The sequence below is a fragment of the Caretta caretta genome, chromosome 1 (genome assembly GCF_965140235.1).
Source record: "Caretta caretta isolate rCarCar2 chromosome 1, rCarCar1.hap1, whole genome shotgun sequence".
In the NCBI taxonomy this organism is placed as follows: Eukaryota; Metazoa; Chordata; order Testudines; family Cheloniidae; genus Caretta; species Caretta caretta.
In genome coordinates this window covers 69516223-69543868 of record NC_134206.1, presented here as the reverse complement: position 1 = coordinate 69543868, position 27646 = coordinate 69516223, and the positions used below count along the sequence as shown (strand labels likewise).

Genomic DNA, 27646 nt, shown 5'->3' with positions numbered 1-27646 from the left:
GTAGAATATTGTCAGAAATATTTTCCTCAGTGAAAATTTTTACAAATGTCTTATTGTTATTATCTACAATGCTTGACTGGTGTTCTGTGTCTGATTATCTTCCTTTCTAGGGTTTTTTAGCTATTTGAATGTAAGGATTAATGTCCCCTTTTTTATGGATAGCATTTTCAGGCTTCCTTTTCTGGAATATTCTGTACTTTCAAAAGGCTTGATTCTGAATGCAGTCATGGTTACATCCAAAATGTAACTATATCTCTTCACAGAGCATGTGGATCAGTGAGCATTCCTGATTATCCAAATGCATGCTTCATTCTGTGGTCCATAAAACTTCTGAGATAAATGAAGTTATGCTGCGGCAGTAACTTAATGTCTAAGGTATTCCGAATCAAAGGACTCTCATGGTGCCTAAGAAAATGTAACTGAAAGCAAAATTTATAATCAAAGCCAGAATGGTCCAGTAAACAAATATCAGATCAGGAGTAAAACAATGAATCCATATAATCCAATAAGAAATGAGCACTGGAAAAACTCAGCAAACTGAAAAAGGACACCATTGCCTTTCAAGGAGAGAGAGCAAGAGAGAGAGGGAGCATATGCCCATTCTGTAAAGTCCCAACATGGTTATCTACTCTGCTGGGAAAAGATGCTTCTGGAAATTTGTCAAAGTGAAAGGGTGTCTATATAGAATTTTGTGCCATGCCTATCACTGTGGTCAACTGTATAGTCCCATACTGTGGTGTGAGCCTCAGAGCCCCCCAATGCCAACTGGCAAAGGTGTCCTATCAGGCCTGACAAACTCACTACATCAAACACATTGCTGTCATATTTATCTATAAAGAATGTCACAAAAGGTATCTAATAAAAGCTTCTATCATACTGGTCATCATAAGCATGGTGAGATGTATGTACAGGTGTCATGCAAGAAGTTGTTTGTAGGTACAAAAATATCTTTAAACTAAGTAACCAGGAAGGGTTGAGAAACAAGTTTTCCATAGACAAAGGAACACTGATTTACCTGTCTGCCTAGGTCTCTGATGTAAAGGAATCAGGGTAAGCCAAACACAAAGTATGCTCCATTTGCATCTAGGCAATCAGAACAAACAAGTTAACAGGAGTATGAGAAAGCAGCATGGTGTGAGCACACCAGAGAATCTCATCTACTGGGCACAGTTCCAAAGGGTACATTTCAGAGGATTACTGGACTATGAAGAGGGGGAAAGAACCACTTTTGTGGTTCATCACTGACAGAGCAAAAAGGACAGCACTTTTTGTATCTATGAAAGCCGGATCCTGGCTTTAAGGCCTGGTAACATTGAGAGGTTGCTGTAGGCAAGATGCTTATGTTTATTGCAGTATTGTTGTAGCTGTGTTTGTCCCAGGATATTAGAGAAACAAGGGGGTGAGGTAATATCTTATATTGGACCAACTTCTGTTGATGAGAGAGACAAGCTTTCAAGCTACACAGTGCTCTTCTTCTTCAGGTCAAAGTCATGTTTAGCTCTTAGAAGTATGTTATTTGTAACCATTTCTGTTTCCATTATTCTCACTTTGTATCACTTAAATCTCTCTCTTTGGTAATAAACTTCCCTATGTTCTCATAAGTAGATCTCAGTGACCAGTGGAGTAAGCAAAGTGTGAATTCTTAGTTGAATCAAACAAGCTGGTGAGAACACTCTCTTTTTGGAGATAGCAAATTTGGTAATTTCTGAGGATTTAGTGGCAGGGGCTGGATACTCCAGGGAAACACAGGGGGCTCGGGAACTGGGGTGCACAAAGTGTTATCTGCAAAGCGAAGTGAGGGCTGACAGAGTCATGAGAAGTTTGTCAACATGGCTAACACAGAGGGGTGACAGCTGTCATGCAGTTTAGCACCGGCAAATCTCTCTCTTGATAAGTAATGGGGGGGGGGGGGAGTTTACACGATGACCTGCAGATTTGGGTGCATTGAAAAAGCATCACACCTGGATTTGCTGAATCCTTGAATCTTTGGATCTTATCCAGCTCTCACTGAGTCAATAACAGTATTTTATGGGAGTTGGATCAGGCCCTTTGACATGGAGTTAGTTGAACTGGGATTCTATATGGAAGGAGGGAGAAAGGTAGGAGTTGAGTTAAAGAGTAGGAGAAAGCCAACAATAAACCTGGCATAACAAATATTGCACTGAACCACATGGATTCCCCTTATCTAAAAGCACACCCCAATCCAATAGGTCAGACTCCATTCTGCATTAAAAGACCTAGCTAAGGAATGAAATGGTATAAAACAAGAACTTTCCAGAATTGGAACTAATACTGTCTGGTTGAGTGGGTTAACACTCTAGAGGGCTGTGTAGATACTGGTGAATATGGGCTCAGCTAGCTGACTGAAAACATTGCGGGCTTGTGAGCTGAAACATTCCTTAGCTCTTTGCTGAAAAAATGATTTAAAAATATAAAAACCTGTCTTACCACCTACCTTGTGAAAAAGCTGGTGCAGAGCTCACCATTCGTGCAAGTGTGGCTTGTTCGAGTGAGTGAGCGTCCTTGCCTTTTGTAGGGCGAGATCCTGGCTATATTATAATTTAGATAAGGCATTACATTCCTGACGAATGTTTAAAGAATACAAAGCATGATCTCTGTTTAAGACCAGCTTCCATCTTGAGCCATCCTTTTCCAATTTATCCATCTACGAGACAAGGATTCTAAGAATACAGGCAAACTATTGTATCACAGAGAAAAGAACTTGTTTCACACAGCTGGTGGACTGGGGAAACAACCAAAGAAGGGGAGGAGATATCATCTCCTTTGACTGGAGTAATAATTACCTTTTCTTGGTATCAGTAGTATATATTTACAGTATGGTAGCACCTAAAAGTCTCAGTTGTGATTGAGGCCCCATTGTGCGAGGCTTTGTATAAACAGAGACAATCCCTGGCCTGGAGGACTTACTTTTGTGACTAAATATGCAGTCTAAGGGTCCAACTGTAACTTTGGCTGCTTCTGTATGTCCAGAAAACAGGTTTGGCTAAATGTTTTTCTGTGCATGTGAGGTTACAAATTATTACAGTGGATGCAGACTGTGTCATAATATTCATGCCTTTTATCCTTAAAGATCATTCTAACTTCAGATAGTGCAGACTATAGCTGCTTGTTTACTTGGAGCAATTTCATGCATGGGGGTTATTTAATCAGCATTCCATAGACTCCATTGGCTTCCAGATTGTTTCAGTAAATGCCAGGTGTCTGCATAATCTATCCAGTCTTACATGATTTAGGGGCTGTCTCTCTCAGGAACCAACCCTCTGATAATGCTCTAATCTGACAGTTAAGATCAGTGGAAGAATTTGATGGGCCCTAAAATTAGAGCAGGTTAAAAATTTTCCAATGGATGATTCCTCCACTAGAAAATGCCAGTTTTTCCTAATAGACACATTCCATGGGAAAATTTCAATTTCAGCAAAATTTCATTTAGAAAAAAATAATCAAAACAAAGCATTTTGATAAGATCAAAACTGCATGTTTCATTTTGAAATATTAGCGCTGTCAAGCGATTAAAAAATTAATTGTGATTAATCACACTGTTAAACAAGAATAGAATACCATTTATTTAAATATTTTTGGATATTTTGTACATTTTCAAACAATTGATTTCAATTACAACACAGAATACAAAGTGTATAGTGCTCACTTTATGTTATTTTTATTACAAATATTTGCACTGTAAAAAACAAAATTTATTTTTCAGTTCACCTAATACAAGTACTGTAGTGCAACATCTTTATCATGAAAGTTGAACTTACAAATGTACAAAAAAACCTGCACTCAAAAATAAAACTATGTAAAACTTTAGAGCCTACAAGTCCACTCAGCCCTACTTCTTGTTCAGCCAATCGGTAAGGCAGACAAGTTGGTTTACATTTGCAGAAGATAATGCTACTCGCTTAAAGGGCCGAAATCTATATGCTATTTATGTAACAACCTGATATATAGACTGTGTCAGCTCTTTTTACAGGCCCAAAGTCCAGAGTTTGGTCAAGAGGCCAGAGCCTAAGGCAAATAGTAAACAATATTAGCTAAGAAGCAGAACAAACAAAAGACAACCTTGCTTATTGCTGAGATAAGCTTGGTCAGCATGATGCCAGATCGAGAAATATAACTGGTGGCTATATCTAAAAGTTGCAAACAGACCTAAGGAATGAAAGGGGCCCTGTTTCTTCCGTAGAAGAGGTGCCTTCCTACACACCAACCTTGAGTTTATGGAAGAGGTTCAAACTTGTCAGTATGAGATATGACATCCTCCCTCTCACAGATGTACACCCCTCCTCCAAGCCATTACCAGTGCCTGTCTTAGAAACACAAATGAGCAACTAAAAAGCAATCTTCATTGCCATGTACTTTTCATTTGTCTCTTTGCTTTAACCCCTAGGTATGTACCTGTGGACAATCAGAGGAGCTACTTCGTTCCTATGGATCCCGAATCAGAATTCAACATATATATTTTATAACAACACAGTTTATACATTGTTTAAAGGAAAACACCTGAGTACTAATTGTATGTTACTTCTTAACCTGAAACCATGGGCAGAGACATTATGTAATCGTTGACAATTGGTTACTGTGCTTATTTTGTCTTGCTGCTAGACCTATCCAGGGGTTTGGGACTGCCTACCCTGTCATTTCCCTCCGCCCATGGAAAATCCATATAATCCATTGTAATCAATTGTTTGGCAGTGTCTCTGAGCCTAATAAGCAAGGTGACACTCCGCCAGCGCTGTGCATAATAAACCCACGTGGTTGATTCTACACGGTGTCCATACTTTGTTCCTTCACTGCGTGTTTACAATGTCACCTGAAAGTAAGAACAGGCATTAACAGGTTACTGTTGTAGCTAGCATCACAAGATATTTACGTGCCATTTGCACTAAAGATTCATATGTCCCTTCATTCTTCAACCACGACTCCAGAGGCCATACGTTCATGCTGATGATGGATTCTACTGGATAACAATCCAAAGCACACAATGAAGACCAATGCACATTCATTTCCATTATCTAAGTCAGATGTCACCAGAAGGTTGATTTTCTTTTTTGGTGGTTTGGGTTCTGTAGTTTCCGCAGCAGCATATTGCTTTTTTAACTCTTCTGAAAGCATGTTCCACACCTCCTCCCTCTCAGATTTGGGAAGGCACTTCAGATTCTTAAAACTTGAGTCAAGTGCTGTAGCTATCTTTAGAAATCTAACATCTTTGTGTTTTGTCAAATCTGCAGTGAAAGTGTTCTTAAAATGAACATGTGCTAGGTCATCATAGGAGACTGCTATGACATGAAATATATGGCAGAATGAAGGTAAAAGAGCACAGGAGACATGCAATTCTTCCCCAAGGAGTTCAGTCACAAATTTAATTAATGCTTTTTTTTAATGAGTATCATCAGCATGGAAGCATGTCCTCTGGAATGGTGACCAAATCATGAAGGGGATACGAATGTTTAGCATATCTGGCACGTAAATATCTCGCAACACCAGCTACAAAAGTGCCATGAGAATACCTGTTCTCACTTTCAGGTGACATTGTAAATAAGAAGTGGGCAGCATTATCTTCCATAAATGTAAACAAACTTGTTTGTCTGAGCGATTGGCTGAACAATAAGTAGGACTGAGTGGACTTGTAGGCTCTAAAGTTTTACATTGTTTTTTTTTTGAGTGCAGTTAAGTAACAAAAGAATTTATATTTGTAAGTTGTACTTTCACAATAAAGAGATTGTATGATGTGTATTGAAAAATACTATTTCTTTTATGATTTTTACAGTGCAAATATTTGTAATAAAAATAATACAATGTGAGCACTGTACATTTCTGTGTTGTAATTGAAATAAATATATTTGAAAATGTAGAAAAATATTCAAAATATTTAATACATTTCAATTGATATTCTATTGTTTAACAGTGTGATTAAAAGTGTGATTAATAGCAATTAATATTTTAATCACAATTTTTGAAATAATCGCATGAGTTAACAGATTAATTGACAGCTCTACAAAATAGATTTCATTTCATTTTTGTTTCAAGCACTATATATGCATTTTTGATATAAAGTCAAAATTAAAACAAAACATTTTGATTTTATCAATACAAATTGACCGGACACCGGGGGGGGGGGGTATTGGTTCTTGGGAATTGATTTTTTGTTCCAATTCAGTGTCTGAATGTCACTCAAAGCAGAGAATCCAAGTTTCAACCAGCTCTACCTAAAAGTACGTCAGAAGACCAATAGCAGAATGCTCAGTGGAGAACCTTGGAATCAGGAATTTACTACCCTTGTTAGCCCAACCAAACTAAGGTTTGTTAACTCTTGGGGCATACCTGAAAGCCTGCCTCACTAAAGGCTTTTTCTGAAAGAGAAGGCTTACTGAAGAGTTTTTGTTTCGTTTTTCTCTTGCACGAGTGATCTATTATATTTTTATAGACAAATTATTTAGACTGATATTAATATGCTTGAGTTTATGTTGTTTGTGTGCTTAGAGGTGTTTTGTGTTTGATAGATCAGTTTGGAAATCAAGAAAATAAGACATAAGGAGACCCATATTATCATCTTCTTTTTTCCATATGTTGGATCAATGATCAAGGTTAAATGCCGTGACAATATTTCATTTAAAAAATAAAAAGCCTTTCCCCTGAGAAACAGGTTGATGCAAACATTCTCTATCCAATCAAATCAATCATACTCAAGCGCCTAAAGAATCAGAGCAATGCAGCAACTTTTAAACAGAGTTAACTCAAACACAGGAAGGATAACTACTCCAGTATAGGACAGGGACTATAAAGATATGGAAAATAAGTTCCCTTCTTACATTATGAGAATCCCATGGTGGCCAGTTACACAAGCTTTCTAGTTACTGTGTACCACCAAGCAATGTACGTAGCTAGAGGGAGAAATGGGACATGGATGTTGACCTCAGTGTTTCATAAATAAAAATAGTTATGTACACATTTCATTTGTATCTGGACCAATCCATTTACATTTGATAATTTCAGAATCACATGAGTGTGCCATAGAGGAAAGGCACATCATATTTTGTACAGATTCTTTGAATTTTCATGGATAAATTAAATTGACTTTGTATTGTTTTGCGTTTCACTAAATCAGACTGCTCTTTTCCTGGTTTTTATGGATTTAGTTCAAGAAAGCAAGAGATTTCAGATAATATAAAAAATGATTTCAATTTCACTGACTGCTTTGGTACATCGATTGTAGGGCTCTGTCCTTAATAATACTTGTCCAAGCACACAGTCTACTAGCACTGAAAAGACAAAACTACTTTTTAAGTAGTACTATAACCTGTATAGCTTTGTGAAGTTGAATAGCTGCTGTAAGGGTCTCATTGATAATGCTGGAAGGGAAACGTCAAACAGCAATCAGCAAACAGAGTGAAGCATGTGCATAAGTGTTTGCAGATTTGAGACCACAGTATGTGCCTTATATATTATATAAATTTATTTAATTACATCAGTATAAACCCTCTTTTTGTTGTAGTCGTTCTGGTATTCTTGGTGTATTTTGTATTAGCACTTAGTAGAGAGAAATTCAACTTCCACTCAGGAATGGATACTTTCAAACATGTTATTAACACTTCCTGTGATGGGGTTTACAAACCCCATACAAAGGCTGAGGCAGGGGAAGGGCTAGGTCCAGAAGGCCCTGTCCCTCAGAATCTGTTGAGCATGCTCCTGGGAAGAAGACCAATATAAAGGGAGCTCCTGCAGCCCCAGTTAAGGGAAGAAAGAGAGGGCATTTCAAGGAGTACCACTTTGCAGCAGCAGAAGCTGCTGCTACTGATGGGATGTGGCTGTGAGTTTCTTCCCTCCCCACCCCAGCCAAGAACCATGGGCAAGGGGGACAAGAGGGCCACAGGCATTGGCCCTAGACTGCAGGGATTTTGAAGTAAAGACTAAATAAACTACAGCCACATGCCAAACTGAGACACAAGGTCTGGTAGGAAGTGGCCCGGGGGGAAGGTGAGCAAAGGGCTGGCCAAACCTAGGCCATCTCACACCACTGAACTTTCAGAGCCCTGGGTGGGGGCCAGGTGGAAAGGGAGGGTCCGAGTCCCCCTACCCACTGCAGACATACAACTCCTGGCCCCAAGGAGGGCAGACCTAGGGGTTACCAGCCAAGAAGCAAATCCAGCTGGGCCAGTCCATCCAGAGGACCAGAACACCCCAAACTGATAAAAAGACTGGAATCATAGGCCCAGACCACAAGGCCTACTGACTGACGAAATCACCCTGCTAAACTTACCTGGGTGAAACTCACCTTTGTGCAGAGGACCATCACAATCATAGGACTGGAAGGGACCGCGAGAGGAAACAGAGCAGGAACACCTCATATATGACCTAGAAACCAGGGGGACTCCCTACAGGTTTCAGAAGTGCTACTGGTCTGGTGGTGGGCCCCAAAGACTCCCTAGTCACATAGAATCATAGGCCTGGAAGGGACCTTGAGAGTTTTATAGTCCAGTCCCCTGCACTCAAGGCAGGATTAAATATTATCTAGAGTATCCCTAACAGGTGTTTATCTAACCTGGTCTTAAAAATCTCCAATGATGGAGTTTCCAGAACCTCCCTAGGTAATTTATTCCAGTGCTTAACCACCCTGACAGTTAGGAAGTTTTACCTAATAACAAATTGAATCCGCCTTTGCTGCAATTTAAGACCACTGCTTCTTGTCCTATCCTCAGAGGTTAACAACAACACTTTTTCTCCCTCCTCCTTGTAATAACATTTTGTGTACTTGAAAACTGTTATCAGGTCCCCTCTCAGTCTTCTCTTCTCCAGACTAAAGAAATCTTCCCTCATAGGTCATGTTTTCTAGACCTTTAATCATTTTTGTTGCTCTTCTCTGGATTTTCTCCAATTTGTCCACATCTTTCCTGAAATGTGGCACCCAGAACTGGACACAATCAGTTGAGGCCTAATCAGCATGGAATAGAGTGAAATTTTTACTTATTGTGTCTTGCTTACAACACTCCTGCTAATACATCCCAGAATGATGTTTGCTTTTTTTTGCAACGATGTTACACTGTTGACTTATATTTAGCTCATGATCCACTATGACCCCCAGATCCCTTTCCGCGGTACTCCTTCCTAGGCAGTCATTTCCCATTTTCTATCTGTGCAACTGATTGTTCCTTCCTAAATGGAGTACTTTGCTTTTTGTCCTTATTGAATGGCATCCTATTTACTTCAGACTGTTTCTCCAGTTTGTCCAGATCATTTTGAATTTTAATCTTATCCTCCAAAGCACTTGCAACCTTTCCCAGCTTCATATCATCTGCAAACTTTATAAGTGTACTCTGTATGCCATTATCTAAATCACTGATGAAGATATAGAACAGTCTCGGACCCAGAACTGATCTCTGTGGGACCCCAGTTGACATGCCCTTCCAGCTTGACTGTGAACCACTGATGATTATGCTCTGGGAACAGTTTTCCAACCAGTTATACACCCACCCTGTAGTAACTCCATCTAGGTTGTTTTTCCCTAGTTTGTTTATGAGAAGGTCATGCGAGACAGTATCAAAAGCCTCACTAAAGTCAGGATATACCACATTTACTGCTTCCCACTTATCCACAAGGCTTGTTACCCTGTCAAAGAAAGCTATCAGGTTGGCTTGACGCAATTTGTTCTTGATAAATCCATGCTGTTACTTATCACCTTAATATCTTCTAGGTGTTTTCAAATTGATGGCTTAATGATTTGTTCCATTATCTTTCCGGATACAGAAGTTAAGCTGACTGGTTTGGAATTCCCCGGGTTGTCCTTATTTCCCTTTTTACAGATTGGCAATATATTTCCCCTTCTCCAGGCCTCTGGAATCTCTCCCATCTCCTATGACTTTTAGAAGATAATCGCTAATGGCTCATATATCTCCTCAATCAGCTCCTTCAGTATCCTAGGATGTATTTCATCAGGCCCTGGTGACTTGAACACATCTACCTTGTCTAAATAATTTTTAACTTATTTTTTCCCTTATACACCATTTCAGTCCCATTTCAGCCATCAATATAAGGCTTACATGGGACGTGGGTGGTGCACAGGTCTTGTAGTGCCTCTCCGCACAGGGATAAAATTTTACCCATTCTGCAATAAGGATTAAAATGAAATGTAGCCTTCCCCACCTGGGGCCCCTTTTTCAAGCTTCAAAGAAGATTAATTAAAACATTTCCAACAGTAACGGAAGCAATAAAAGCAAAATGTGAAACTATAAGAAAAAGTGAGAATTTAATATTCAACAGTTCAAGTGTAATCTATGTTCTCCTGTGCCTTTGAGTCTGTCTTTGGTGCTGTAAGCCCAGTTAAAAGTACCTTGATGCAAAACCATACTTTACTGTGCCATGTTCAGACAATATCTGTTTCCACAGCAAAGTACAATCAATTTTTTAAAAGGAAATATTTAGCTAAAATTATTTAGGATATTACTGTTGAAATACTGACCAATTATCCTTCATTAGCCTTTTAAGCACATTTTGTGAATAGCATAACATGCAGAGTCATAACTTTGGCCTCAGGTAATTTTGGAAAAGAACCATATGAAGTTGTGTGGGAGTCAGTCCATGATTCCACTCTACAGTAATTACTGGAGATGTTCTAACAAGTTTTAGAATGGTTATTCTAGAAAAATAAAATAATATTAAGGGCCCAATTTTGCTTCCATTTAATATAGTAGGAGATTTGCTATTTTCTTTAATGGAAGCAGGAATGGATGCGTAGTCCACTCCAAATGAATAAAAAGCATAATACTGAAGTTTAAGTAATACCAAAGGATGAGTAAAATATAAGGCAAAGAACAGAATAGTGCACCGTGGGTTTATTGATGGCAGCAGTAACAATTTGCTTTTTTCATATGTAAAAAGTATTTTGCTTCATACAACTAAGAACGTTAAAAAAAGTCTTGTGTGCTGATCAGCTCTGGATTCCTCCTGATCACACCAGCCGTCTTTCTTGTATTCTGTTCCTCAGGAAAAACCAGAAGTTCTTCGAGAAGTCTCGATCACTGGGGGGTTGTCGATGACTTTTTCCCCCCCAAGAACTTTGCTAAATGAAAAAAATAAGATACATAAGCTACAAAGCTCTCTATTTTCTGTACAATTTCTATTTTTCATCCAAAAGAGTACGTATCTATTCTATTGTACTTAAGAGAAATAAGCCTTTAGAAGAGTAAACTGGAAGGTTATACTTCAATGCAATAGACATGACTAATACTATATTACCAAAAAAACAAAACAACCCTCCCCTGCCCCACACATACACTTCTAAGCAATGACAGTCTATGAAAATGACATTTTTTTTCTTTGGTGAGAACTTCAAGGGACTTTGACAAAGAGGTTTAGAGTAATTGTGACGGAGCAAAGGGAAGTCTAAAAAATAAATAAATGACCAAGGCTTTTAGGATCTCCTCAGCCCCTCTCCAAGACCCACAATCCACAAAAGCAGAGATTTTTTCTCTTTTAGTTATCCTCCTCCCCCTACATTACAGCGATATTATCTCTAGCAAAGGTGGGCGAGACAGTATTTTAATTTAAGTTAGGAGCCAGATTCTGATACCTTTACTTGCTTGGAGTAGTACATTACTCAACAAGTAGCACTGTTGAAATTATATCTTATGTGATCTAATTACTACTGGCGTTGAAGGGACAGTTCCAGTGGGTCTTTTATTGATTCTTCAATAAATGTTTGAACTAGAATCTCCCTTGCCCTTTTCCTAGATAGCAGTAAAGTATCCTTTCTAGTTTGGGTGTGCCCAGTCTGAGTTAGGTTGCCAACTTTCTAACTGCACAAAACCAAACACCCTTGCCCCGCCCCCATCCCTGAGGCCCAGCCCCCACTCACTCCATTCCCCCTCCTTCCGTCACTCACTCTCCTCCACCCTCACTCACTTTCATCAGGTTGGGGCAGGGATTTGGGGTGCGGTGCAGGGTGAGGGCTCTGGCTGGGGGTGTGGACTCTGGGGTGGGGCCGGGGATAAGGGCTTTAGGGTGCAGCTCCTGTCGGGTGGTGCTTACTTCAGGTGGCTCCCGAAAGGGACTGGAATGTCCAGATCCTAGGTGGAGGGGCTGGGGGCTCTGCGCACTGCCCATGCTCACAGGTGCCGCTCCCACAGCTCCCATTGGCTGCAGTTCCTGGCCAATGGGAGCTGCAGAGCTGGCACTTGGGGTGGGGCAGTGTGCAGAGGCCCCGTGGCTGCCCCTGTGCCTAGGAGCCGGACATACTGGCCACTTCCAGGAGCCGTGCAGAGCCAGGGCAGGCAGGGAGCTTGCCTTTGTCCCACTGCGCTGCTCACCGGACTTTTAATGCCCCTTCAGCAGTGCTGACTGGAGCTGCCAGGTTCCCTTTTCGACCTGGTGTTCCGGTTGAAAACCGGATGCCTGGCAACCCAAAGCCTGAGCTTCCTGCCTCCCCTACTTGTAATATTTCTTCTTGAAAGAATCATTCTGTTACTGTGTCTTCTCAGTGAAAGCTGAATGAAAATTTTTCAAATTTTTGTGGGGCCATAACAATTGCTTGGAATAATCAAGATCATAAAATAATTTGTGGGTAAATTTTTCCAAACCACCTAAGGGATTTACAAATCTAGGTAACTAAGGGACTAAGGGACTAAGGCACTTATGAAGTTATGAGGCTAAGTCAGTGGAAGGCTCGTTCACCTGTGCATCTACCAATGTGATATATGCCATCATGTGCCAGCAATGCCCCTCTGCCATGTACATTGGCCAAACTGGACAGTCTCTACGTAAAAGAATAAATGGACACAAATCAGACGACAAGAATTATAACATTCAAAAACCAGTCGGAGAAGATTTCAATCTCTTTGGTCACTCGATTACAGACCTAAAAGTGGCAATTCTTCAACAAAAAAACTTCAAAAACAGACTCCAACGAGAGACTGCTGAATTGGAATTAATTTGCAAACTGGATACAATTAACTTAGGCTTGAATAAAGACTGGGAGTGGACGGGTCATTACACAAAGTAAAACTATTTCCCCTTGTTTATTCTCCCTCCCTCCCTCCCCCCCTCCCCCCGTTCTTGTCAACTGCTGGAAATGGCCCACCTCGATTATCACAACAAAAGGTCCCCCCACCTCCACCCCGCTCTCCTGCTGGTAATAGCTCACCTTTCCTGATCACTCTTGTTACAGTCTGTATGGTAACACCCACTATTTCATGTTCTCTGTGTGTATAAAATCTCCCCACTGTATTTTCCACTGTATGCATCTGATAAAGTGAGCTGTAGCTCATGAAAGCTTATGGTCAAATACATTTGTTAGTCTCTCAGGTGCCACAATTACTTCTTTTCTTTTTGCGGACACAGACTAACACGGCTGCTACTCTGAAACCTGTCAGTGGAACCTAAGTCTCTTTTGAAAATGGGACTCAGGCAGTTTTGAAAAATGTACCCACCATCTGTTCAAACTGCATAGATTTCAGCAATTTTTAATGCCATTCATGCTTATGTCTCTGTGCAGGGAAGATTATCAGTTGCATTAGATAGGACAAAAATGAATAAGAGATATAAAACCTTCAGGATATAATGCAACTATGAACCAAGCTGGCAAGTTATACCTTGACTGCCCATCACCAAGTTTCTTGCATCTTCTAGGTCTTTAACTAATGGCATAGGAATGACTTCACTTCCTGCCTGAACAGTACCAAATTACTCTTTAAAGAGGAAATGACACCCTCTCAAAAGTTCTCAGAAATAGATATGAGGAAGGGGTCAGCATTTGGAGCCTTTCCCCAATTACCTAAGATCTCGTTCCTACAGCCCTGAAAGCTCTTGTGAGCTAAAGAAGATAAAGGGGAAGGGTCCATTTTGACTTTATTACCCTATATTTAAAATTGGGAAGGAATAGATTATAATGCTACTCCTTCCTCCCAAAGTTGGTTTAAAACAAAAAATACAAACAAATTCTGACATGGGGAAGTGCAAAGGAAAACATTTAGGATGAATTTTCAGCATTGGTCTAGCTCTGTTCCACTGATTTCAATGTCAAGACAGTGAGATTAATTCTAAATCCTGCAAATCTCACCCAAAATGTAATGAACAGAGAGCAGCACAGTGATCTACCTGAAAAAGATACTAAGAGGGCCTGTCTGATGGATGTCTTAGCTATATTTGAAAACCCATCCACTGCAATGTAAAGCTGACCTTTTCTTCACCTGCCTACACCTCAGACAGACCAATTTCCTCTATAGATTCTGTTGGACTCATCACAAACTCCACAAAGCAAACCTAGTAAGCTCAGTAAAATAAAGAGAACTTTGAGATATACTTCAGTATCCAAACGGATTAGTGAAACACACAGTTTTAAAATTAAGCACAAATGCTTACTACTGAGATGGTTAAAAGTCTAACCCATTTCTGGAAAAGTAAACAGTCATGCCTCTTTTCTAAAGATTCAACAGCAAACACTGACGCGGTGTGGGAGGGAAATAACTTGTATTACAAATTCCAGAAGGAATAAAGTCAAAAGACTGTTTTACTTGGAACCGTTACATTATCTAGCCTAAATGGGAACCTTCATTAAGCTCAGATACACATATAATCCTAGGTTTCAGAGAAACAGCCGTGTTAGTCTGTACTTGCAAAAAGAAAAGGAGTACTTGTGGCACCTTAGAGACTAACCAATTTATCTGAGCATAAGCTTTCGTGAGCTACAGCTCACTTCATCGGATGCATGTGAGCTGTAGCTCACGAAAGCTTATGCTCAAATTGGTTAGTCTCTAAGGTGCCACAAGTACTCCTTTTCTTTTTACATATAATCCTGTTGCTTCTCCTGTTACCTTGCTATCACTTCACTTCTTTTCCTAATTACAGAATTTACTTAGAGAACAAAAAGCTGTAAATATAATTTTGCCTTAAAATATTAATGCTTTCTTTTGGTGTAAAAATGGAATAAACTTTTAACATGAAGTATAATAAAGATTTTCTCTTTGTAATTATTTCCTATGTTTGGTATTGGAAGTTTTCCAAATACAATCTTAAAGTTAATAATAAAAATAAAAGTTGATCATCATCAGAATTAAACATTTTTATTAATATAAAATATGCACACAAATCCACAAACACAAATGTGTAATTTTCACATTTTTAAATAGTTTATATTTAGTCATAGTTACTGAGATTTTACATTATAATAGGCAAGGAAAGCAACTCATTTAATTTTTTGATCTAGTCCAACTGAAGATTCATATTAGTCAATGTGCAAATGATATAGTTTCATAGTGAGTTGTAATGACAATGAATATTGGATATGCATAACCCCACTACATTTTATATTTGAACTGCATAAATACAAGTACGTTAAGACTGAACTGCACTGGGACTGATAACATCAGCCAAGGTGTAACAGTCTAAGCTGCCATTGGCCATTTATTACATTTGGCCAATAACCCCAAGTTTTGGGTAAGAAATAGCTATTGGATGTATCTTTTTGAGCAAGTTTTGAAATAAGCAGCTTCTGTGCAGAATTGGAGGACAGGGAATATCTAATTTCTTCAGCTAAGGAATAATGTTTTAAATTGTGAGGAAGAAGTATAGTGATATTTTAAAACATATTATTTGGACTGTCTCTTAAAAGATCATAAAACATGCTAAGGAACTGTATTCAACTTCATGAGACACCTGTTTTTTTTTTTTTAAATCCTCTATTTTCTTTTAAAATAAATTATACATCAATTTTCTCTGCAGAATTTAATTACTAACTACAGATAGAGCGTGTTTAAGTTTGTTTTGTTGTGCAGATATTTTTCCACCTAAATATAGCCACTTAATTTAGAGAGGTTTCAGAGTAGCAGCCGTGTTAGTCTGTATTCACAAAAAGAAAAGGAGTACTTGTGGCACCTTAGAGACTAACAAAGTTATTTGAGCATAAGCTTTCGTGATGCTCAAATAAATTTATTAGTCTCTAAGGTGCCACAAGTACTCCTTTTCTTAATTTAGAGAGTTAGTCTGTATTCACAAAAAGAAAAGGAGTACTTGTGGCACCTTAGAGACTAATAAATTTATTTGAGCATCACGAAAGCTTATGCTCAAATAACTTTGTTAGTCTCTAACTGTTAGAAAAATTGTATTTGCCACCCAGGATCAGACCAGCAGGTCCAGCTAATCCTGTATCCTGTCTCTGTCGTTGGTCTGTACTTGATGCTTCAAAGGAAGGTGTGAGGAGCCCTGTAGTAAACAATTACAGAATAATCTACTCATTGAGAAAGTTTCTTCCGAACTCCCATCAGTTAGTGGTTTGCTTATGTTGTGAAATATGAGGGTTACTACCGCCTCCCATCCTATATTTTCACCTATTATGCAACTGAGGATGTTCCCATTATCCATAAACACGCCTAATCCTTTTTTGAATCCTATTTAACTATAGGGATTAGATCTTAACCCCACTGAAGTCAACGGGAAACTCCAGGATTTCACTCTTGGCCTCAATTTATCTCACAGTAAAGAGTTCTTTTTAGTAGATCAAAATTTGTTGACTTTCCTTTTAATTAAATATCCTTTTGTTCTTGCAATATGAGGAAGGGTAAGAAGGAGCAACCAAATATAACTCTCTCTTAAATCCCTTCTTTTCCATCTCACTAAATTAAACAATCCCAAAACGTTTCAATCATTCTCTTATGGAAGAGGCATGGAAAGTCTAACCATTATCATCATCCATCTGTGGACTTCTATTACTCTTTCTATATCTCTTATGCAATAAGAGTGACCACAGCTGAACATGGTATTCCAAGACAGCTTGTACCATCAATTCATATAATGAAAATACAATATTTTCATTATAATTTGCTATTTTGTGAGCTTTATTGACAGCCACTGAACTTTGAAAGGGCTGTTTATTAAGTTCACCATGACACGCAAGTCTTTTTTTTTCCTCAGCAGATACAGTTACTTTAGAATCCACATTTGTATATACCCCACAAGATTTGGAAATACATAAAGGTTTGTTTGTATTTTTAATTATCTGTGAAATTTCTGGTGTCGGTGACTCACTCACCTTCTCTCGGCAAATTTCTCAGTAAATGTATTGGGTTTTAAAAATTGAATCTCTACAGAAAACTAAACAGGGTGTCCATAATTAGCTCAATTATTACTTTGATACAAGTCAGGAATAAATTTTGTATGCCCAATTGCCAAAACTAAATGAATAATCCCCAAGAAAGCAGGATATTTTAGCATATGATCAGAAAAGGAAAGTATTTGTCCTTTTGCCTCAGAAACACTAGTTGTGTTCATTGCAGAGTATGGGTGGAACATCCCCACTGCAAAACCCTACCCATGCCAGACCCACATGGCTGTGTCCACAATGGTGCTGTATCAGCCTGTGCCCTGGGCTGGATTTCTAGCAGGATATCCCATGCAGCGCATTCAATTGTGCCACTCTATAAACTCATGCACAATTTGATATGGGAGACCTAGTCCCTGCACTGAGATTCCACCTGCTCAATTACCTCTGCTGCCAGCTTCTCAGAGTTATCATCGCAGAACTCTTGATTATGGGTACATTGCCTGAATTATGGGTCCTACTGATATCACACACACAGCTTTACCAGAAGCCTGGTGTCAGCTTCTGACCAATTGGCAGCATGGAGGAAAGATTTCTTGGATGGCATATCTGTTCAAATGGTGTGGAAATGCAGCAGAAATGGAGCAGGCAAACATGGGGTTAAAATGCAGTGCAGAAGAAGGGAGTGGTTAGACAAGAAGAGCCCAGATGGAATTGTGGGATTTGATTGGAGGACTAACCGCGCTCAGGTTTGATTATCCTGCATTCTCACTGTAAAGTAGGCAGATTGCCAGGCTGAAGTGAAGCCCAAGCTAAAGCCATGCCAGCTAATCTGTCTTAAAGCACTGTCAAAACTGGGTTAGAGGTTTTTCTGTGTGGACAGAAGAGGACTTGGGTCAACACCCAAGTTATAGGTAGGGCCCTACCAAATTCACAGTTCAATTTCACAGTCATAGGATTTTAAAAATCATAAATTTCATGATTTCAGCTATTTAAATCTGAAATTTCACAGTGTTGTAATTGTAGGGGTCCTGACCCAAAAAGGAGTTGTGTGGGGGTGGGGGAGCAAGATTATTATAGGAGGGGTTGTGTTACTGCTACCCTTACTTCTGCAAATGCTTCTGCAGCAGTGCTGCCTTCAGAGCTGGGCAGCTGGAAAGCCGTGGACGCTGTCCAGGAACCCAGCTCTGAAGGCAGAGCCACAGCCACCAACAGTGCAGAAGTAAGGATGGCATAATATAGTATGGCCACCCTTACTTCTGCACTGCTGCCTGCAGAGCTGGGCCCTCAGTCAGCAGCCACTGCTCTCTGGCTGCCCAGCTCTGCAGGCAGTGCAGAAGTAAAGGGGGCAATACTGCAACCCCCCTAAAATAGCCTTGTGACCCCCCTGCAACTCCTTTTTGGGTCAGGACCCACAACTTGAGAAACGCTGGTCTCCCCTATGAAATCTGTATCGTATAGGGTAAAAACACACAAAAGACCAGATTTGACAGGGGGAGACCAGATTTCATGGTCCGTGATGTGTTTTTCTTGGCTATGAATTTGGTAGGGCCCTCGTTATAGTCTAGACTAACTCCGCAAAACTAACTCCGTGAAAACATACTCTAGCAGATAGACCTTGCAAAGGAATTTAGAGAAATATACTCCGAGCCATGTGAAGGAGGAAGAGGACAGCAGAAGCCAACCACAAATGTAAGTACTGCTTAATAAAAACAAACATATAAGAAAACAAGAGGCAACTGAAAAAGATTCACTGGTTTATGCTCACCAAATATGATGCGACTTAAGACATCACTTCACTCATTACCGACCTTTGATCAACAGTTAAAGATTGAAGGATTCATTAGATTCACACGAAAGAAAAAGGCTAACAAGCGGGGCATGCTTGATAACTCAGCTGTTAATAGCCACTGCATTTTTGTTTTAATTTAGTAACATCATGCTTTTTGGGGGTCTAGAGATTATATGGTTTGCCTTTTACATTTGTTAGCATAGATGCCAGTTACATTTTCTGAGGATGAATCATCTCAATTTTAAAATAATAAATTATTAATAAATTAATAACTATAGCTGCAAAGATAATCTTCACTACAGATTCAGACCACAGTGAAGATTTTTATGTGCTATTTTTTGTGCTGAAGTCAGGTATCTTTTCACCTGACCATTTCATGATAGGCTCACTGGGGCCTAGACTCTAATGCAAGATCTGTAGACTCTTTTTGCTGGGCTCAGTGAGTCAATAAAAAAGGGAAATTACTTGGCTGTGTACATTGCTCATAAAAGGGCTGAAGTGCGGGAGTCTTGGACAAAGGAAGACAACACTGATTTCAGTAGGAATTTCACCTATGTATCTGAGAGGAGACTTTGGGTAACTGGACATGGAACAGAAGGAATAGGCATCTGAATAGGAAAAAACAGGAGCAGTCCCCTGGCAACGAATTCCACAGATTGACTGTATCTTGTGTAAAGAAGTATTTCCTTATGTTAGTTTTAAACTGGCTGCCTACTAATTTCACTGGGTGACCTCTAGGTCATGTGTTACGTGAGGGGGTAAATAACACTTCCTTATTCACTTTCTCTATACCATTCATGTCATATGCCCCCTCAGTTGTTGCTTTTCTCAGATGAACAGTCCCAGTCTTTTTAATTTCTCCTCATAGGGAAGCTGTTCCATACCCCTAATTATTTTTGTAGCCTTTCTCAGTACTTTTTCAAATTCTAATACATCTTTTCTGAGATGGGACGACCAAACTGGACACAGTATACAAGGTGGGGACGTACGATGTACTTAGATAGTGACATTATGGTATTTTCTGTCTTATTATCTATCCTTTCCTAATGGTTCCTAACATACTGTTAGCTTTTTTGGCTGCTGCTACACATTGAGTGGATGTTTTCAGAGAACTATCTACAAGGACTCCAAGGTCTCTTTCTTGAGTAGTAACAGCTAAGTTGGATCATATGGCGTCACTTCCCCTCCAGCGTGATCTACGCTGGTATTCCTATATATTTTGTACTCTGGTATTACTGTGTCCAATTTATTACCATGATTCCGCCAAGTTTCTGAGATGCCCATTATATCAATGCCCTAATTCAATACCAGGCACTCAAGTTCACCCATCTTAGACTTCTTGCATTTGTATTCAAGCACTTGTGAAATTTGTCAATATTTAGCTGTCTGCCTTCATGTGATGTAATTGAATGGGACTCTCTTTTGTTTATCTGTTTCTCTTCAATTCCTACATGTACTTTATCAACTTCTATCCTCTCCTCTTTAATAAGATATAGAGTATCCCCATTAATAAATCCTCCCCTAAGGGACGTGTCTGTTTGAACTATGTGGTCCTCCACACCTGTCAGCTTTCTCCCTGCCCTTAGTATACAAACTCCTCTATGGCCTTTTTAATTTTGCATGCCAGTGGTCAAGCTCCATTTTGATTTAGGTGGAGCCCATACTTCCTGTATAGATTCCTCCTTTCCCAAATTGTTCCCTGGCTCGTAATAAACCTAAATCCCTTCTCCGAACACCATTATCTCATCCACTCATGGAGACTCTGAAGTTCTGCCTGTCTAATTGGCCACGTGTGTGGAGCTGGAAGCATTTCAGAGAATACTACCTTGGAGGTCCTGGATTTTAATCTTTCTTAGAAGCCTAAATTTGGCCTCCAGGACCTCTCTTCTACCTCTCTCTAAGTCACTGGTACTTAGATGTGCCACAACCATAAGCTCCTCCTCAATACTGTGCATAAGTCTATCTAGATATTTTGAGAGGTCAGCAATGTTTGCACTCATCAGGCAATTCACCATGCAATTCTCCCAGTCATCACAAACACAATTATCTGTATTTCTAATCACTGAATCCCCATTACTATTATCTGCCTTTTCCTAATAACTGAGATTCCCTCCTAGGGGGGCACTGTCAGTGTAAGAGAATACCATGACATCATCTGGAAGTACAGACTAACACGGCTACCACTCTGAAACCTGCAACTATGAGATTGTTTCCCTCTGCTCCAGCTTGATGTTCTCCTTCCCCAAGATTTTCACCTTCTCAACAGCACAGAGGCTGGCAAACTGGGCGTGGGACTGCTCTACTGTGTCCCAGAACATTGTCTCTATGTACCTCTGTCTCTCTTATCTCCTCCAGTTCAGTCACTCTAGTCTCAAGAGTCTGCACTCAGTTTCTGACGGCCATGAGCTCCTTGCACCAAATGCACATACAGTGGTGGATCAGCCACTGGGCCAATGGGATCCGCGCCAGGAGCCTGGGCCAATTAGGGTACCTCTGTGCCCCAAACCCACTCTTCCCACCGGGCGCTCCTGCTGGGGAGCAGGATCGGGGTGCAGTGACTTGCCCCGCTCTGCCAGCCTGGGGCTCCTGCTGGGGAGCAGGGGAAGGCCCCGCGTCGCACCAGTGCTCCAGGGCAGAACTGGCAGGAGCGGGGACAGGGTGGGACAAGTCCCCGTGCCCCAACCCCATTTCCCTGGCAGGAGAGCCGGGGAGAGAGGAGGACTTCAGGTTGGAAGGGTTGGGGAGGGCCCCCCACTTGCTCTGGCCCAGGGTTCCACAAACCCCTAATCTGCCTCTGTGCACACATATGCCATCTGCCCACAAGGCAGGCAAACATACATGCTGCATTCAGTGCAATAAACTGGACAGCCCCCACTCTGCTGTCAGTATTCAGGTATACCTCATCAAAACATTCAGGGACAAAAACGCCAAATATATTTTTCATCTGTCTATGTTATGTCTACAGAATTGTACCCTATGTATGCACAATTTACTACCAAAAAGATATTAAGTCTTTATAGTTAAGGGGGAAAAGAACTAAATCAAAGCAAAACAGTATAAAATTAGTTGTGTAAAAGCTTTTACTTCTGACTGCAAAGGGTTGATTCTGAAAAAAAATATATTAATAGTAAATTAGTAATAGTAAAATAGTAAATAGTACAATTTGTAATTAATAGTAAATCTTTATTTTAAAGATTACATATTAGGTTGTTTTATTATCAACTTGATATAATATTTTGAAAGGAAAACATGAAACTTTTAAATTTAGTGTAATTGTTAAAACAAGTATTTTATAAAGACACAAACACTCTAGTACATACATAAAGCTGTAATAACAGTCATTTCTAGGTGTGGATTTTTGGCTTATGCCGCATTATACTTCTGAAAAATGCCATTATTACAATATAAAGCAGGCCATGTCATGTGTTACTGCTTACTTATTTTAATAAGACTTTTTATAAGAAACACTCATTTTCCCCCCTAGGAACTTTACACTGTAAATTTGGTCCTAGTATTTTATAATAGAAATTACTATAATTTATGGTACTTTTTCAACCTGCTCACCATTGGCAACTCAACACCGGAGACCTCAAGGCAACCTTGTCATTAACAAAGCTTCAAAGTTCTTTTTCTTTTTAATTATGGTAACTTTGAACAGGTTATATTATAACACTGAGGTACATACCCTTTGCCACAATGGATGCACTTTGTTGAAACTGAAATCCACAAATAAAATGTCACTAGTACATATTTACCTTTTATTTTTCCTATCAGTTTCTAGCCCTTGGGGGTTGATAAAACTGTTGAGTTGGTCGTGTGGACCGCCTTGGCTGACCATCACCTCCTCTGCGGAACTCTAGAGTTTGTTCATAACCATCTTCCTCCTCCTCCTGCAGGTAAACAGCATTGTTTTAAACGTAGAAAGTAAATGAATGCATTATATATGAATAGAAACTGCTGCTTCTATGCAGATAATCACTCAGGAAACTACCATGACATGGAAACTGCCATAATGGATGACTATTTCAATTCTTTCAATTTTTTTCAAAACTGGGAAATCAAATAGTAAAATATTGAAAAGTTTCAAAACTAGATCTCAGAAACAGCAGGAAAAGGTTAAAGGGACTTGCAGCAGAGACATACATGTATAAAAGTACAATTATTTACCAAAAGTCATACAAGCAACATAATCAAAGAAGCAAGGTATTTTTGCCAAAACCAGTGAAAGCTGGAGAAACTGGCCCTGGAGAGATTAGAAACATGGGGGGAATGCAACAAAGAGAAATTCAACATGGAAAAATGCAAACGAAGAAATCTGGGGAGAAATGTTCAGAAATACAGATCTGAAACAAGAGGTATATATCCATAAAGGAGTAATGCTGAAAAGGCCAACAAGCAACAGTGAACAGCAAATTAGATATGAATTTTCAATGTGCAGTGGTAATAAAAATAGCCTCTGTATATTTAGAGGCACCAGGTAATGGTGTAGAGAAGCAATTACACATCTAGTATATTGCATTCTGTCCTGGGCACCTCAAAACAAGAGAGATATTGACAAATTACAGCGAGTTCACAAAAGAGCAACAAAAATAATTAGGGGGCTGGAAAGATTGATTTATGAAAGAAGATGAAATGAGCTAAATATATAGCTTCTCTAAAATGTTTTGAGGTGCAAAATATTAGCTGTCTACAAAACTTAAAGGGTGTATACATTAAGAATGGGGAAGAATTATTTTGAGTGGCACAAGAGGATATAAAAACAGTTACCTACATTTTCATGACTGTTGTTTTTCAAGATGTGTTGCTCATGTCCATTCCATTCTAGGTGCGTGTGCCCCCATGTACACAGTTGTCGGAGATTTTTGCCTTAGCGGTATCCATAGGGTGAGCTGTTTTGCTCTATTGAGTGCCACACTCATGTATTGGTATATTAGGCACTGCTGACCCTACGACCTCTCAGTTCCTTCTTGCTGGCAACTCCGACAGAGGGGTAGGAGGGCGGGTAATGGTCGAAGAACAACAGTTAAACGAAAAGGCAGGTAATCATTTTATCTTCTTCGTGTGCTTGCTCATGTCGATTCCATTCTAGGTGACTCACAAGCAGTATCCTCACAGGGGGGCTCAGAGTTCACAGTCTAGCGGCTTGCAGTACTGCTCTACCGAAGCCAGCATCATCCTTGGCCTGCTGGGTAAGTGCATAATGGGAGGTGAATATGTGGACGGACATGGTAGGTGGCTCTGGTAGAGGGTTTTCTGAGTAGAGTCGAGGACCGGTCCAACGAAATCTATGTGTTGTAGAGGCATTATGGTGTATTTTTTCTCGTTTATCAATAGCCCCAGATCACGACAGGTGGAGCAAACGAGATCGAGATGCCGCTGCACCTGATCCCGGGACCAGCCCTTTATTAGCCAATCATCAAGGTATGGATACATTTGCACCACTTGGTGCCTCAGGTAAGTGGCCACTGGTGCTATGCACTTTGTAAACACTTTTGGGGCTGACGAGAGACCAAAGTGCAGCGCCTTATTTGAAAATGGCAGTGGCCCAACACAAAATGGAGGAAACGCATGTGCCCCTGGAAAACAGAAATAGGTGTCATTCAAGTCAAGGGCAGCATACCAGTATCCTGGATCCAGGGAGCGAATAATGGAGGCCAGCGAGACCACGCAAAACCTGAGAGACTTGTTGAGGTGGCCCAGGTCAAGAATGGGTCTGAGGCTCCCTTTTGCTTTTGGGATTAGGAAATAACGGAGCATAATCCTTTTCCCCTCAAGTGTGGAAAGACCTCCCTCTACCGCCCCTAGGCATAGGAGGCTCTCCACTTCCTGAACAGGAGTTGCTCGTGAGAAGGGTCCCTGAAGAGGGACGGGGAAGGGAGGTGGGAGGGAGGGTTGGTCACAAATTGCAGGGTGTAGCCTGAAAATATTATGTTGAGCGTCCAACTGTTCAAGGTCAACCGTGACCAGGCTGACCGGAAGGGCAGCAGTGGTTGAGGAAAGAACAGGGAGGTGGATCCTGGGAAGTGACTGGGGCACCGTCCGAGTGCACATCCTCAAAACACCTGCTTTTGGCTTCCTTGGCCTGTGGAAGAACAAGGTTGGAAGGAGGAACAGGAAGACAAACGGTCACGCCATTTAAATCCTTTGTCTCTGACCTTCTTTCTGTAGGATTTGGACCGGGGGACACCCCGGGGCCTCAATGGAGGTGAAGGCGGCAGTGGTTAGAACGGCTGGGGGGTTTCAAGGCCCAAGGAATGAAGGGTTGCACAGGAGTCTTTAAGGCCATGGAGCCATGCATCAGTCAGCTCCCAAAAGAGCCCTGCTCCCTCAAGCGGAAAAATCGTCTGCATCTCCTGGGAGCCCAGAGGATTGTACCCAGGAGCTGCACCTCATGATCACCATGAAGGGGACTATTCTGGCAACTGAGTCCGTAACATCCCAGACCATCTGGAGGACATGTCTTGCCACCAACGTGGCGAACTCCTGGGCACGGTCTTCTGGGAAAGTCCTCCTTGAACTTGCTGATGGAGTCCTACAGGTTGAAGTTGTACCTGCCTAGCAGGGCCTGATGGTTAGACACCCCAAATTGCAGGCTGGCTGTCGAATAAATTTTCCTGCCAAACAAGTCCAGCCTGTTGGCGTCTATTTTTTGGTATGCCACTCGCCTGGGCCTTTCATTGATGGTGGAAATGACCAGGGATCCCGCTGGATGGTGGGTGACAGGTACTCAAATCCCTTTGTGGGGACAAAGTACTTCTTTTCCACCTTCTTGGAGGTAGGCGGAATGGAAGAGGGGGACTTGGAAATTTTAAGGACCCCTGGGTGAATGGGCAACATGACTTCTCCGCTAGCTCCTCTGCCTCTAAGTTAAGGTTGGCAGCCACCCTTTTGAGCAAGGTGCTCCTTGAAGTCATTGGGGGGAGGGGACTGCTTGTTTGCAAGGGGCTCACCACTGCTTTGTCCGGAGACGACAAAGATGAATGCACAGCAGGGGGAGGGGCTGCTCCTTGGGTGTTGGGGCCTGCTATGTCGCCCTGGTGTCGGATTCAGTACCATGCTCTGACTTAGGTGCTCGCTGTGCCAGACGCAACTTGTCTGATGCGGCCTGGGAGAAACCATGGGAGTACGGGACCGACATAATAGGTACACACCATGGGTGCCAGGACTGCCACTGAGCAGGCCATTGCCCTACCTCCACCACCGCAGGAGTCATGCCAGTCTCGCAGGCTGGTGACGACTCACCTTTTACAGGCGAGGGGTCGGACGCAGGTCTCTAGCTGGACTAGGGATCCCACTGCAGCAGTACCCACACAGGTCCTTTGCCTGAAGCTCCGTTTTTCTGTCATGGCAGAGGGCCCAGGAACTCCAACTGCTTCTTGGGCACCGGGAAGGGGGAATGATGCCGGGTGGGTTCTGGTGCTGGTGAGGCAGTGCATGCTGATGCCGAGGTGCCGGGCATGGAGTCCGATCGAGAGGGCGCCAAGGTACGACGAAGCACAGCCTCCATGAGAAGGACCCTCAAGCAAATATCCCGCTCCTTCTGAGTTTGAGGGCGAAAGTTTTTGCAGATCCTGCACTTATCCTTTCTGTGGGACTCCCCCAAACACTTTAAACAGCTCTCGTGGGGGTTACTAATGGGCATCAGCTTAAATGAACATGGCTTAAACCCTGGGGAATGGAGCATGCCCTGCTCTGAGGTGAAGTCCCAGCTGACACTCTAACTCCTAAGCTACTACTTTAACACTTAATTTAATGATCTAATTAAGTACCTATCAACTAATAACAAAGGAGACAGAACAATGGACTGTAAGAACTGTTAACACTCTTGCGATGCATGACAAGGTGCTCTGACCAACCATCATGAGCGGTAAGAAGGAACTGAGAGGGCATAGGGTCAGCAACGCCTATTATACCAACGCTTTAGTGTGGAACTCAAGAGGGCATAACAGCCAACCCTACAGATACTGCTAAGATAAAAAAAAACTGACAACTTTTCACGTGGGCATGCACACACCTAGAATGGAATTGACATGAGCAACAACAAAGGGAAAATTAAGGTTTATCAGGGGAAAAAATCCTGACCACGGTGAATAATGAAGAAGACCGGTCACTGATTCAGAATGATCTGAATTGCTTGGTAAACTGGGTGCAAGCAAACAATATGTGCTTTAATACAGCTAAATGTATACATTTAGGAAGAAAGAATGTAAAGCCACACTTGCAGGATGGGGAACTCTCTATCCTGGGAAGCAGTGACTCTGAAAAAGATTTGGGGGTCATCATGGATAATCAGCTGAACATGAGCTCTCAGTGTGATGCTGTGGCCAAAAGAGCTAATGTGATCATGGGATGCATAAATAAGGGAATCTTGAGTAGGAGTTGAGAGATTATTTTACCTCTGAATTTGGCACTAGTGTGACCCCTGCAGGAATAGTGTGTCCAGTTCTGGTATCCACAATAAAATTGGAAAGGATTTAGAGAACAGCCATGCGCATCATTAAAGGATTAGAAAACAAGTTTTACAGTGATGGACTCAAAGAGCTTAATCTATTTAGTTTAACAAAGAGAAGTTTAAGAGGTGACTTGATTACAATCTGTAGGTAACTACACGGGGAACAAATATTTAACAACGGTCTCTTTAATCTAGCAGAGGAAGGTATAACGTGATCCAATGTCTGGAAGTTGAAGCTAGACAAATTAAGACTAAAAATTAGTATATTTTAACTATCAAGGTAATATAATCATTGGAATAATTTATCAAGGGTTGTGGTGGATTCTCCATCACTGACAATTTTTAAATCAGGACTTGGATG

The 27646-nt window shown here is 41.0% G+C and overlaps 1 protein-coding gene across 2 annotated transcripts in view; it reads right to left on the bottom strand.

Annotated features, from left to right (window-relative positions):
- Positions 1 to 10829: 10829 nt before the first annotated feature.
- Positions 10830 to 27646, bottom strand: part of TDRD3 (tudor domain containing 3) — a 306664-nt gene continuing 289847 nt past the window's right edge. For both annotated transcript variants that reach the window (XM_048851805.2, XM_048851785.2), the window contains 2 exons: positions 22589 to 22723; positions 10830 to 11071 (listed from right to left, as the gene is read on the bottom strand). In XM_048851805.2, coding sequence (XP_048707762.1) covers positions 22604 to 22723 — 120 coding nt within the window. In that variant the 3' untranslated portion in view covers positions 10830 to 11071; positions 22589 to 22603. The remainder of the gene's footprint in view (positions 11072 to 22588; positions 22724 to 27646) is intronic.